This window comes from Microcaecilia unicolor, unplaced genomic scaffold, assembly GCF_901765095.1.
Source record: "Microcaecilia unicolor unplaced genomic scaffold, aMicUni1.1, whole genome shotgun sequence".
Lineage (NCBI taxonomy): Eukaryota > Metazoa > Chordata > Amphibia > Gymnophiona > Siphonopidae > Microcaecilia > Microcaecilia unicolor.
The window spans coordinates 16,538-31,376 of record NW_021963338.1 but is presented as its reverse complement, the minus strand read 5'-3'; the positions used below and the strand labels follow the sequence as shown (position 1 = coordinate 31,376).

At 42.3% G+C, this 14,839-nt stretch overlaps 1 protein-coding gene across 1 annotated transcript in view; it reads left to right on the top strand.

The window, feature by feature from the left end:
* LOC115459209 (protein FAM104A-like) overlaps positions 1–14,564 on the top strand; it is a 29,160-nt gene extending 14,596 nt beyond the window's left edge. The window contains exons 2-3 of the mRNA XM_030189073.1: positions 853–946; positions 14,159–14,564. Of these exons, the coding sequence (XP_030044933.1) occupies positions 853–946; positions 14,159–14,383 (319 nt within the window). The 3' untranslated portion in view covers positions 14,384–14,564. The remainder of the gene's footprint in view (positions 1–852; positions 947–14,158) is intronic.
* Positions 14,565–14,839: the final 275 nt, after the last annotated feature.

The window sequence follows — 14,839 nt, the reverse complement described above, 5'->3', positions numbered from 1 at the left end:
CTAGAGCGCTACAAAGTGTACGCAGCGCTGTACAAACACAGAAGAAAGACAGTCCCTGCTCAAAGAGCTTACAATCTAATAGACAAAAAGTAAAGCATTTAAATTTAAAATATTTAAGCAGTCAAGCACAAGAGAACAGACACAGAAGGACTGAAGATGTTGAAGGGTGGTCAGTGTGATTAGGTGTAACTCTGGTTGGAGTAGTGGGAGAAGGTGATAGAAGAATAGAAATGGGTGAGGTAGGTTGATAGGGAGGTTATATAAGACATGTCACTCTAGGGGGTGGGTGGGTAGAGGGGTAGGGTGGGTGGGACTAAGTCTAAAGCAGGAGAAGGGATTCTCTGCAGCCTATCTGTGAGATGGAAAATGCTCTCTGAAGCTGCTGCTATAAGTTGTTAGTTTTCTCTCCTGTCTTCTGCAGTCCCTCCTGCAATAGAAGATGTCTTCTTAGAAGATGTGCTGTTAGCAGGAAGTACAGGATTCCCCCTTGCAAATTTTGCTAGCTGTGACCAGCATATTTTTCCAAAAAATAAAAATATTGTCATCTGCATCAATCAAACATAAATAACAGTCCAGTTCATTAACAGGCTTTAAAGTAGAAAGTGACACGGGGACAAAGTTTTCCCCCATCCCCTTGTCATTCTCTATTTATACCACATGTTCTGAGCAAGACAAATCACATGAGACCTTTTAACAAAGACTTAAATCACTCGGGCCTGAGCGCAGGGAAGTTTGGTGACGTGCTGGATGTTGGTGTGGAGGAAGTAAGGATGGAATTGGAATAAAATGTGCCAGTGTCAGACAACTGAGTAAACACATAACAAAATTTAATGGGTTTCTTCTCCCTTTTAGAAAACGAAGGAGCTGTAACGAAGAAAACAGTCATGTGCCGCAGTCTAAGCGCTGCATCAGAAACCATGTGTTTCTGGACAGTTGGGATACGGAGGTGAGACACGGGAGTCCTAGTTCAGTCTCCATTCACATGCTCTGTTAATTGACAAAGTGCAGAGGAAACGTTTGTGTACAATTCTCCAAATATGATGTAATCCTAAGCTAAATAGTGATGAGAGAGAGGAGGATAACCTCACTGAATAAATAACTCGAGAAGTAATTGTTGAAACCGTGAACCCTCCAGGCAGTACCTGATGGCACTTCTTGAATATGTCCTGTAACTGTTGATCTGTTGAGGAGTTTTGGCCCATTCTTCCATACAGAAGTGTTTCATCTCTGGCATTTGAGGGTTTGCTTATATTAACATTATATTATATTATATTGGATCGGGGCTTTGATTTGGCCAGTCCAAAACACACAAGATCAGCCATTTTCAGTAGTAGGTTTAATGGTGTAGAGACACATGTGTTTTTGTGGGGTTTTTTTTTTTTGTTTTAAGATGTTTAATGGTTTTGTCAACCAACATCATGCACTTTTAAACTCCGCTTCAGCTCATGGTTGGAAGGCCTAAAATTACAATACATACTACTACTATTTAGCATTTTTATAGCGCTACAAAGCGTACGCAGCGCTGCACAAACATAGCAGAAGAAAGACAGTCCCTGCTCAAAGAGCTTACAATCTAATAGACAAAAAAATAAAGCAAACAAATCAATTAATGTGTAAAGAGGAGAGGAGGGTAGGTGGAGGCGAGTGGTTACAAGTGAAAAGCAATGTTAAAGAGGCGGGCTTTCAATCTAGATTTAAAGATGGTCAAGGATGGGGCAAGACGTAGGGGCTCAGGAAGTCTATTCCAGGCGTAGGGTGCAGTGAGACAGAAGGAGTGAAGTCTGGAGTTGGCAGTAGTGGAGAAGGGAACAGATAAGAAGGATTTATCCATGGAGCGGAAGGACGAGTGTGGAGAGATACTGGGGAGCAACAGAGTGAGTACATTTCTAGGTTAGTAGAAGAAGTTTGAACAGGATGCGAAAACGGATAGGGCGCCAGTGAAGCGACCTGAGGAGGGGGGGTAGTATGAGTAAAGCGACCCTGGCGGAAGACGAGACGGGCAGCAGAGTTTTGAACCGATTGGAGAGGGGAGAGGTGACTAAGTGGGAGGCCAGCAAGAAGCAGATTGCAGTAGTCTAAACGAGAGGTGACAAGGGTGTGGATGAGGGTTCTGGTAGAGTGCTCGGAAAGAAAGGGGCATATTTTAGGGATGTTGTAAAGAAAGAAACGACAGGTCTTAGCGATCTGCTGGATTTGAGTAGAGAAGGAGAGAGAGGAGTCAAAGATGACCCCAAGGTTACGAGCTGAAGAGACAGGGAGAATGAGAGAACCATCAACAGTAAGACTCTTAGGGCCCTGTTTACTAAGCTACACATAGGCACGCAAACGTTTTAGCGCGTGCTAACACTAGAGACATCCGTAGGAATATAATGGGTTGTCTCTATTATTAGCACACCTACATAGCGGCTTAGTAAACAGGGCCCTTATTGTCCAGTATTAGCCTCATAAGTTGGGCAAATCCAAGAATTACATTTAAAAAATATGTAAAACAGAAATAGTCTTTTTGGGATGTTGGTTCTGACAAAGGAAACCCCCAAAAAGACGGAAACATTTGCTATTGTTTAAACCAGCTGTTTTACAGCTAGGGGCTCTTTTCTTAAAGTATTCTTGTAAATGTATTGTTAAGTGGAAGGCCGTGAAATAGATTTTTGTTTTGAGCCTTCACAACTTTCTGATTTTGAGTTCAGTAGGAAAAGAAGCTCCAGTTCGCCGGTGAGAGAAGCAACTTAAGGAGTCTGCAGTGTACATGTACACTGAAGTGATTGTGCTGCTGTTTGCTTTATTTAAAGGTTAATTTCCTTAGCGTCCCTCCGGACCGGACCAGGATTGGACTGATGGGTTGTGCTCACCTACCAGCAGGTGGAGACTGAGAAAAAACTCTGACTCTAGAGAGCCAATAGGAGCCCTGGCCATGTGACCTTAGCCTCAGTATTTTCTCAGTCTCCCAGCAGGTAGGAAGCGAGCCCATTAGTCTCTCTCTCTCTCTTTTAGAGGTTTACAATAAGAACAACATTGCTACCTCTTCTTCTGTGCCTAGGAATTCTCTGTTAGACGCTGGTCAGGTAGGGACTTCTTTTCCTTTCTTTTACAGCCTCTGGGGGTGTCAAACTCGGATGTCTCCGGGTCCCTCCCCCCTTCCTCCCCATCTCCCATACATAGCTGGGAAGGACTACCCTTTGTTTAGAAAGGTGTATGTCTTTGGGAGAGGCAGCCACTATAGAAAGTTAAATCTTATAAGCATTTTAAGGAGCAAGCTACATCCCCCGGCTTCTAACGAGCAGACAGCTATGTGTTGTTCTATTACTCTTCAGCGGAGTTTTCCCCATTACTTTAATGAGCAGGCAGCTCTGGTTGCTGTTTTAGGTGTCTATTTTATCTAGCTGGTTAAAAAAAAAAAAAGAGGCAGCAGTAATTTGGAGGAGTTTAGGTGTAAAAAAAAAAAATGAAAGACAACTTGTCCCCACTGACTGAATGAGCAGACAGCTCCGTTTGATTGCATGGGAATGCTGTGAGTCAGCTGTGTAAAAAAAAAAAAAAAAAAAAAAGAGTGAGCGGCAGCATTTTGTTTTCAGCCCTCTTTGAGTTGAGCTGTATTTTATTTAGCACTGCCGTTTGTGTTCTTCCCTTAGCGGTTTGTTCGGCGGAGCAGGGCTTAAAAAAAAAAAAAAAAAAAAGAGATTTTGGCGCGAATCGGGTACGCGCGTGCACGCGCATGCACGCGTATGCACGTTACCGTCATGTCTGAGAAGCTGAGACGCGCTGTATGCCAGCGTTGGGGATCTCCTCTTCCGGCTCCTGTAAATATTGTGCGCCGCTGGGGGGTGCGTCGGGACTTTCTCTTTCGCCGTCTTCGGGCCGTTTGGGGCTGATCTTTCTCAGGAGTCGCCTATGTTCTTTAGGGGGGTCATTTCTTTGCTTTTTATGTTTTTAATGTTGAGTAGCTGGTTGCTGTAGCCTAATAGTCAGCACTACAGTCTCTGAAGCTGCTACTACTACTATTTATCATTTCTAAAGCGCTACTAGAAAAACGCAGCGCTGTACACTTGAATATGAAGAGACAGTCCCTGCTCCTCAGATCTTACAATCTCATTAGGTCAGACAGAACAAACAAGAGATAAGGAGATTTTAAAGTGAGCAGGTTTAAAATAAGGGTCCTGAACAGAGTGAATAAGGGTTAGGAGTTAAAAGCAGCATCAAAAGGTGGGCTACAGAACTGGGTGCAGGTCCCAGTTTTAGTAATTTATTTCTCTTTCTGGGACTCCTGTATGTCTGTGTCCCACTATATATACATTACTTGGCCAGCCTGTTTGATGTTTGTTTCTTTATAATCTCGGGTGGCGTTTGTCTGTGGGCTAGGAGCCAACTTTTCAAAATTATTGGGGGTGCTAAGTCCAATGAAAATGACCCCTCCCTGGACATATACATGAGTTTTTCTCAATATCGGGGGTGCTCAAGCACCCACAGCACCCACAGAGTCGGCTCCAATGTGACTGTGGGAAGGTAGTTCACAGTTGTGTTTTTTTTGTTATAGCATTTTTCGAAAGGTTGCTTTCCATACCAGGATATTTCCTATATGTTATCTATACGTTTGTTCTTCCACAGGCATGGGAGCAGTAAGGATGTTATAGGTACATGCCACTCTCACCTGTTTAACTTTGTGTCATGAAATCATAGTTGCAGGCTACTCTTACATGACAGTCATCTTCTTATTTCCTCTGTCCAGGAGTTCTTGCGGTTTTATTTTTAGATGGTTATGCTTTTCATTTCGCCTCCTTTCTCTATCGCTCTCACGGCAAGGCATGTGAAGTAGGGGTCTCCCTACATAGACTCTTGGATCTTAGACCATTTTCTCTCTTGATTCTTCCGAATGCAATTTTAATTTCTAGTTCCTAAGAATGGATCTCCCTTCCTCCTATTTGGAATCTCACTGCCGTCATGCGCACTCTCAATGTCTCAAACCTTTATCACAAGAACCTAGTTCCTAAGAAGGAATTTTCCTTCCTCCTATTTCAATTCTAAATGCTGTCAAGAGCGCTCTCAAAGTCTCAAGTCTTTTTCCTGAAAGCCTTCGATCCATAGTGAAGCTTCGTGCAGCACATTTTTTGATACAAACTTTTCTGCATATTTCTCTTAGGAGAGTTTCTGAGAAGGATAGAGCCCGGTGTGAAGGAAGCTAAGCAGGGTCCGCCCGGGCTGGGTCCTGGAAGGGTGACCAGCTCACAGTGCGCAATAATGTCCCTTCACAACACTGTTTTCCAGTCTCTAAAAGTTCATCATAGTTATGCTACCTCTCAGAAAAGGGGAGATTCTTCTTCACTCATGGCGAGTCAGCTAGCTATTTAAAAAAAAAAAAACAAAAAAACCTCTTGTCGACAAGTCAGCAAGTCGCAGACCGAGAAGTGCAATTTTTATGGTTCTCAGGATGCCTAGTACTGGTGGTCAAGAGTCGTCTAAATATTTCGCAGTCTCCACAATATTTTGGGGTTACATGCGACATAGTTGCAAGGTTTTTTCCCTGGGCAATTGCCTTTTGCAGTCTCATGAGCTGCACTCCCGTGCTCTTTATCTTTTTGAGTGTTCTGAAGCATTTGCAGCTTCCCTTTTGTTTTTTTCCCCGAGACTGCTGCTCTTCTTTTCGGCATTAGGTGAGTAGGACATTCCTCCTGGCATTTGGTTGTTACTTCCAGGACTACCATGTGGTCTCTTTACTTTGCAACTTAATTTTTTCCTTCTTGGCTCTTGGCATTTGGTTTGCTTTCAGGATTACCATGTGGTCTCTTTACATTGCAACTAGGAGACTGTCAGTCGCTCTCGGAGCAAGGAGGTATCCCTGAGGGCTAGCGTTTTATTCTGAGCACTCTGTCTTTGGTCAGCATTGTTGCCATGTTATGTTAGTCCGGAATGCTCTTTCTGTACTCTCATAGGACTGTTATCATCTTAGGTTACTTCAAAGACTCAATCCTGCTCTCTGGCAGGACTGTTTCTAGCTTAGGTTCTTTCAGAATGGTCTTCGGTCTCCTGGTAGGTCTGTTGCCTTCTTAGGCTACATATTGAGGCCCCTGGTAGGTCTCTAGTCTTCTTGTGTATTGAAGGTACATCCTTTCCTAGGACAGTTCTACTATCTGGTCATTCTGTTTCTTTACAGGGCTTGCATGTGCCCCCCTTTACACGATTGACATGTTTGTCATTTTATTTTTGCATGTTTTCACTTTTCTCTGTAAGCTGCCTAAGGGGTAATCTAGCGAACAGTGCAGTGAGATGTCATCGGGGAGGCCCAGCTTCGGTTCTCACTCTGACTCTAATCGTCCTGCCTCCTAGGTGGGTTCACATCTGCACTGACGTTTGGTTTATTTCATGGCTGATGTCTGTTTTATTCAAGGGGAGTCATTTGTATGGATCTACCATCTGACCAGCCCTGTAGCATGCCATCCCCTTCTGGCATGGTGGCCTTCTCTTCAGGTCAGGCATTTCGCTTAGATATTTGGATCTCAGGGGCGTAACCCTTATGTTTTGTTTTGTTTTTTCCTTGCAGATATACCAGGCTGCCTTTTAGGTTGTCATCTTGACTTTTTATGGAGCCGAGGGGGTTTTCTGTTTTCTCTAGAGAACCTTCTCTCTTCCCCAGTCCGGCCTCTTTGTTTCTCTCTTGTTCAGGCTGGTGCATGCTCTCAGTCTGGGACAGGCATTCAGCCTTGCTAAGCAGGATGGCATCTTTTGTAGTTGCAGTATTCTCTTCTCAGCTTTTAGCCTCTGTGCCTTAGTGACATTGTCAGAGGGACAGGGTGTTATTCTTCTTCGCACGATAATTCAAAATCATCTTGTTTCCTTTAAGGTTTCTTTCTCCTTTCAGACACTGTTGTTAGTAGCCATGGCTTCAGCTAGCAGGGTCAGGACTGCAAGTTTCTCTCATACAGGTTTTCTTTTTTTCCAATCAGCTAGTACGTCTAGGTAAGAGGTACTTCTTCACCTGGGTATTTCTTTTTCACTCTGCCTTAGTTTCCCATTTTTCATCTTTTCCAATCACTTTTTTCTTACTGGTCTGGACTCTTCTACTGGCGTTCAAGATCACAGGAAATTATATGCTTTATATATGCTTTACATATTAAAACAGATCTTATATATTTAAAGAGCTGTTACAAGCTATTTGGTCCTTCCTTTTGGTACTTCTAGTCAAGGTAAGGTTGCCGTTGTTTCGGCCTCACTATATCTCGATGTATTAAGGAATTCATACCTTCTATTTGTCTACTCACTGGGGGACCATTTCCTGAGAGTGTTATAACATATGCTCCATCTTGAGAAGCGGGGTTCTTTCCTGCGCACAGCGATTTTTGGTGCACTAGGTGCACATTTTGTACGGTGCCATTTTGAGCTTATCTTCATTCTCTTTTGATTGATATACACTCTACATGTTCATTGTCGCCAGGAGGTGATCAATGCAACTCGGAGATGCTTAGGGGTTTGAAAGGGTCCCTCCCTTAAGGTTACTGCTTTGGTACTTCCCATCAGTCCAATCCTGGTCCGGTCCGGAGGGACGCTAAGGAAGGAGAAATTAGATCTTACCTGCTAATTTGCTTTCCTTTAGTCCCTCCGGACCGGACCAGGCCCCTCCCATATTTTGTCACTTTTTCAACGGGGTATTAAAAAAAAAAAAAAAAAAGACGCTTGTACATATATAGGACTTTAAGTGGACCATGCCGCGTCTCTGGTCGGAGTTGCTGGTGGGTTCAGTTGCTGGAATATATGTGTATGTATGTATTTAGATATCTATCTATATATGTATGTATATATTTATATATCTATATATGTATAGAACTTTGAGGTCCTTAGCACTTCTGTGCTGAGAGTTGCTGGTGAGTTCTAATTCAAGTGAGCCATACCACTTCTCTGGTGAGAGTTGCTGGGGTACCCAATTGCTGGTATATATATATATATGTGAACCTTTAAGTAAACCATGCTAGTATATATATGTGAAACTTTAAGTGAGCCATACCACTTCTCTGGTGAGAGTTGCTGGTGAGCTATAAGACAAGTGAGCCATACCACTTCTCTGGTGAGAGTTGCTGGTGAGCTATAAGACAAGTGAGCCATACCACTTCTCTGGTGAGAGTTGCTGGTGAGCTATAAGACAAGTGAGCCATACCACTTCTCTGGTGAGAGTTGCTGGTGAGCTATAAGACAAGTGAGCCATACCACTTCTCTGGTGAGAGTTGCTGGTGAGCTATAATACAAGGGAGCCATACCACTTCTCTGGTGAGAGTTGTTGGTGAGCTCTGATACTTGGCATTGCCGAGTGCTTTGTGGCTGCTAGGATTCCATACGGCACAGATGGTCTTTCTTTCTTTCTTTCCTGCTTTGTTATTCAAATACTGAGGCTAAGGGTCACATGGCCAGGGCTCCTATTGGCTCTCTAGAGTCAGAGTTTTTTCTCAGTCTCCACCTGCTGGTAGGTGAGCACAACCCATCAGTCCAATCCTGGTCCGGTCCGGAGGGACTAAAGGAAAGCAAATTAGCAGGTAAGATCTAATTTCTCCTTACCTTATTTCCTTGTTCTCACTCCCCATAGTGTCATGAACTTAACTTGAACAAGGCAAAAGAATAATATTAATTTTCAAACATTAACAATTGCGTATTGTAGCATCTATTTTTCCTTTTTTTTCTGTCCATGATTGTTCCTTGGTTGTATTTAAAAACAAACAAGCAAAAATATATATAAAATAGATTACTTACAGATTAAGCTAAAAAGTTACTGAAAGGAATAAAGTGCCTCGACCGTGTGGTACTGCCTGAAAGTGGAAATAATAGTGGAATCATAAAGGCAGGAGCCAGTGCAGAGACTTCAAGAGGGGTAGCACTGGTAAACCGTTTTGCATTTAAGCCAATTTAGTAGCGGTGTCCTGCACGGTTTATAATCTTTTGTATAGCAAGGTTGAACATCCTAAATATAATAAGATGCAGGTGGTCTAAGTGAGACACTATAATTGCTTGGACCCATCAATGCTTGGGTCTGAAATTAAGAACATAAGAATAGCCATTCTGGGTCATCTAGCCCAGTATCTTGCTTCCAACAGTGGCCAATTCAGGTCACAAGTACCTGGCAGAAACCTAAGTAGTAGCAACATTCAATGGTTAATTTAGAGTCAGAAGGACACCTGGGGGGTCTTTTACTAAAGCTTAGCTTGAGTTATTTGCAACAGGGCCCATAGGAATAAAATGGGCCCTGCTGCAGATGACTCGAGCTAAGCTTTAGTAAAAGACACCCCCCCCCCCCCCCCCAGTGCCCTCAAAACTGATTCTGTTTTAAATCACTGTGTCAGTAATGTTATCCTCTCATATGCTGCCCGTTCAGATAGAAAGGATAGTCAAGAGTATCTTTCTTTTGGCCTTATTCAGTTTAAGGTGAAATAATGTACTCCGGTTACCTATTTCTTCAAAACAGTTTTGAATCAAGATATTTTTATCATGGGCCTTTGATAGTGGAATCATAAGGGCAATGTTATCCACATACATGTAACAAGTGATGTTTACATGCGACCTAAAATTCTCTAACATGGACATCGATGTCTCATCTTCCGACTTTAACCTATAGGTTCACTGAGTAAGAAAACCCTCCAGGACCTACCTTACTGGCTCACTCGGCAACTGTAGCAATATCTGGTGGCCAACAAGATCAGATGTGGATCAGCTGTAGTATTCAAGATTATCAGAAAGCTTTTGACAAAGCTCCTCATGAGACACCTGAGAAAATTAAAAAGTCATGGGATAGGAGAGGATTAGGAATTGACTATTGACACAAAACAGAAGGGTAGGGTAAAATGGTCATTTTTCTCAGTAGAGGTGAATAGTGGAGTGCCGCAGGGATCTGTATTGGGACCGGTGCTATTTAACATATTTATAAATGATCTGGAAATTAGAACGTGAGGTGATTACATTTGCAGATGACACAAAACTATACAAAGTTGTCAAAACACATGCGGATTGTGAAAAATTGCAGGAAGACCTTAAGAAACTGGAAGACTGGGCATCCAAATGGCAGATGAAATTGAATATGGACAAATGCAAAGTGATGCACATTGGGAAGAATAATCTGACTCCTAGTTACCTGATGCTAAGGTCCACCTTAGGAGTCGGCACTCAAGAAAAGGATCTAAGGGCCCTGTTTACTAAGGTGCGTTATAGGCATGTTAGCGTTTTTAACGTGCGTTAAACAATATCCCCTATAGGTGCCTACATGGTTAGCGTGCGCACTAATTGTAGGGATGTTAAAAATGCTAACGCGCCTAGACATTGTAGACAATATGCTGAACTGCCCAGCATGCGGCAACGGCCAAAAAAAGCAAACAGGATATTAAGAATTATTAGGAAAGGGATGGTAAATAAGACTATTACGATGCCTCTGTATTGCTCCATGGTGTGACCTCACCTTGTTCTGATCGCTGTATCTCAAAAAAGATGTAGCAGAATTAGAAAAGTTTAAAAGAACAGTGACCAAAACGATAAAGGGGATGGAACTCCTGTATGAGGAAAAAGGTTAGAGATTAAGGCTCTTTAGCTTGGAAAAGAGATGGCTGTGGGGGGATATGATTCAGGTCTATAAAATCCTGAGTGCTGTAGAATGGGTAAAAGTGAATCAATTTTTCACTCTTTCAAAAAGTACTTTGACCAGGGCACACTTTAATGAAATTACATGGAAATACTTTTAAAACAAATAGGAGGAAATATTTTTTCACTCAAAGAATAGTTAAGCTCTGGACTGCTTTTCCGGAGAATATGGTAACATTGGTTAGCATATCTGGGTTTAAAGAAAGGGAAATGGGACTTGATATACCGCCTTTCTGAGGTTTTTTGCAACTACATTCAAAGCGGTTTACATATATTCAGGTACTTAATTTGTACCAGGGGCAATGGAGGGTTAAGTGACTTGCCCAAAGTCACAAGGAGCTGCAGTGGGAATCGAACTCAGTCCCCCAGGATCAAAGTCCACTGCACTAACCACTAGGCTACTCCTCCACTCCAAAAAGATTTGGACAAGTTCGTGGAGGAAAAGTCCAGTCTGCTATTGAGATGGACATGGTGGACGTCAGCAGGGATTGGTAGCATGGAATGTTGCTACTATATGGGTTTCTGTCAGGTACTTGTGACCTGGATTGGCCACTGTTGGAAGCAGGATACGGAGCTAGATGGACCATTGGTCTGACCCAGTATGGCTATTATGTTCTTATTTGAGTGGGATTCAAAATTTCGAGTCTCTGAATCTGAGCTGTTCAGAAGTTATTCCTTTTGGTCATTTTTGTGAATAAGGGAATGTGCTATGATAGTAGGTGAGATCTGCTTGTGAGATTGATGATTTTTTTTTTTTAATAAAGGTCGGAATTATACCATATAGCAGAGAGGGAAATAGTCCCTGATGCAATAAATTCTCAATCGGTTTTCCTCTAGAATTTTCTGATATAAAGCAGGGTTCACAGTTCTATGAACGATGACAAGCCCTCCGTGTCATGAAGCAGCAAAGCATCCCTACTTCTACTGTTGTTTCTATAACGCTACATGATGTACGTATAAGAGACTGTCTCTTCATGCTAGTTGGGATTTATTTTGACATTTATACCCCACATTATCCTGAACATACTCGCGTTCAATAAATAAAACAACAGGCAAGGTGTTAGGTTATAACTGGCTGGCCATCAATGGTTTATTATTTAGCTCTTATTTGTGCTACTCTGGTCTTATATCTTGATTATAGTATTGTAAACCTTGCCTGTTGTTTCATTTATTGAACTTGAGTATGTTCAGGATAATGTGTCAAAATACCTAAAACGACAGGCAAGGTTTACAATACCATAAACAAAATATCAAGTAAGAGCAGAGTAGCACAAATAAGAACTAAATAATAAACCCTTGATGGTCAGGGATAAACACAAAGGAATCGTCCATCTTAGCGGAGATTGGGTGGCAACACTGGTAATTGGGAAGCAAAACCAGTGCTGGGCAGTCTTCTACGGTCTACACCTTGATCGTGACTGAATAGATATGGATAGGCTGGAGTGTAAATTTTAAGGGGCTTTGACATTAGCTTCAGAACTTAGTACAAGAAGAGTGCTGGAGAGACTTCTACGGTCTGTGCCCTGAGAATGACAAGGACAAATCAAACTTGGGTATAAAGTATCACATACCATGTAAAATGAGTTTATCTTGTTGGGCAGACTGGATGGAACATACAGAAACATGCCGTCTTACTATGTATAATCACTCCATCAATTGTAGAAACCTCTCAAAGAGGAAAGTTTTGAGTCCTTTGCGAAATATGAAGTAATCAGGCTGACCCTTGATTGCCACTAGCGGTGAATTCCACAACTTTAGCACCTTGGTATCTAAAGTCTGCGGAGTGAACCAACTCTCTTACAACCTGGAAGATAAAGTGTAAGGTAGTCCCTATAATGATCACCCCGTTCATACTTAAACCTTCATTACCCTAGCTGCAACGGCCTCAAATATAAATCCACTTATGCTTCCACCTTCTCCTTCATTAGTACTCAACTATGGAATGCGCTGCCAAAAGCTGTAAGAACTATTCACAATCATCTTAATTTCAGGAAATCACTCAAGACCAGCTTATTTGGAAAGGATTCAACATACGTCCCTACATCCTGCAACACAGCAAATGAATGGACCATTTTGGACATTCTTAACCTTCCCTCCTTTTCCCCTGTAAACCCTGTTCTTTTGATGCTCCCTGATCACTACATTATATTGTATTTGTATATTTACTGGATTGGTGATTGCCTCTACAGTTTGATGTAAGCCACATTGAGCCTGCAAATAGGTGGGAAAATGTGGAGTACAAATGTGATAAATAAATAACCAGAGGTTATATTGCATAGGGGAACAGTTATTAAAGGCTGCATGTAATCTGGTGTCATGCCATGTAATATTTGAAAGACACCACCATAATTTAAAAATAATCCTGGCTTTAATGAGCAGCCAGTGCAGCTTGCATAATGGAGTGGCTCTATCAAAACGTGATACCTTGAAGACAAGCCTAGCTGCTATATTTTGGGTTGTTTGTAACTGTTTTAGGACACCCTATCATTCTTAGACTGGCTGCACAAGGCAGAGCAGTGGGGCAGCCTAGGGAGCACTGCAGTGGACTTCACATAAAAGGTCCGAGTTACGTATCTCATTGATACCCTCCAGGAACAGAGAAAAACCACAGTAGCCCTCAAGCTTGCAGGTACAATAGGTATTTAGTGGTTTTTAGAGGGCTCACACATTCCACTACAAGGGTACCAGTTAGAACGGCATATGGGCCTGGGGTCCACTACACTGACCCCTAGGCTACTCCTGGGACCTGCCTGCTGCTCTAACAAGAATGGCCATCATATCTGAAGCTGTCATACAGCCTGGTCTGTACTGCCACATCTTGCTGGGGGGGGGGGGGGGGGAAGTAAGGTGGGTTATGTCTTAACCCCTCCAGTGGTCATTTTGTCATTTATATTTGCAATTGAAACAGGTCTAGCCAAAAAATCGTATTTCTGGCCTTAGATGTTTTCATTATGCCCAAAACACCACCGCCTTGAAATTTGGATGAACTGTGGAGAAAAGGGTCAAAAAATTGTAACTTAGATGTTTTTGAGATAAAGTCTATCTACCACCTTATGATGTTTTTTTTTTTTTTGCTTTTGAAAATGAGGCACACTGTGTTTTAATGTAGCTCTTCTACACATTAGGTACTTGGAGAATGTGCCCAGAAGGAGTGGGAGGGGTTTGCTAGCTGATAAACAAGACTTCTGGATATTTTTGTGATTTGGAAGGATTGGGGGGGGGGGGGGGGGGGGTAGACACCTTTGCTATATAGTGAAGTATGGTGATGAGTGTTTGTATGTATGATGATAAAATAACAATTGTTTTGCACTAATATAGCTCATCTATTACCCTGTATTATGCTACGTCTTTGTGGAATGTGTACATGGTCTTTTTGGGGAGGGGGAGATCAGGTTAGGGGGTTCTACCATCAATGTGCATCTTGGAAAGTGAGCTCCCTTTACCTCTGCCGCAGGCATGTATTTCTCGTATTAAAACGTAAGTTAGCATAGCATTTATTCTGGCATCTGTTGTACAAATTGTAATTTAAAGATGTCTTTTTCTCTCTTGATTTGTAAAGTCCTCTGGCAGTGACAGCAGCATCATCAACAACAGCCCCGACAGGGCAAGTGGTCCCGAAACTAGCGTAAACCAGATGCTAGCAGGGTCCAGCCCTGAACTGCCTCAGCCCATCTCCTTCCAGGAGCAGTCTGCACTAAGCCAAGGTCCTTACTTCCACATCAACCAGATCCTGAAGGAGGCGCATTTCTCCAGCTTACAGCACCGGAGCCGCCCTTCACCCTGAGAAGCCAGCAGTTCCTTGCCTTCTGTGAAGGGACAGCACTGTGTACATTTGCTATTTCAACTGAAAGATTGCACAAATCACACTGCCTGTTGGCTGTTCAGTCTACATTTGAAATACCAGCTTAACAGGCACTGTTTACTCATGTTTTGCTGCACTATTAAATTTTCAGAGGGGCTTGTAAGCAATTTTGTAGAGTTTTTTTTTCCCCATGCTATAGGATGTGAAAGAAACATCCAGGTTGAGAGGTAAAATTGTGATATGTAACTAAGTTAGACTGACTTTTTTTCTCGGCAGTGAATTTACCAGTTTGTGTATACTCATTTTTAAGTCTTTTTTTTTTTTCTTTTTTTGTAAGTCTTGGCTTTTTTTTTTATGTAAATAAAAGTAGCAATGGAAGAAAGATCCTTACCTAGTGTTTCTCCCTCAGCAGCACAAAGATTGAAAGTAAACTCGGAG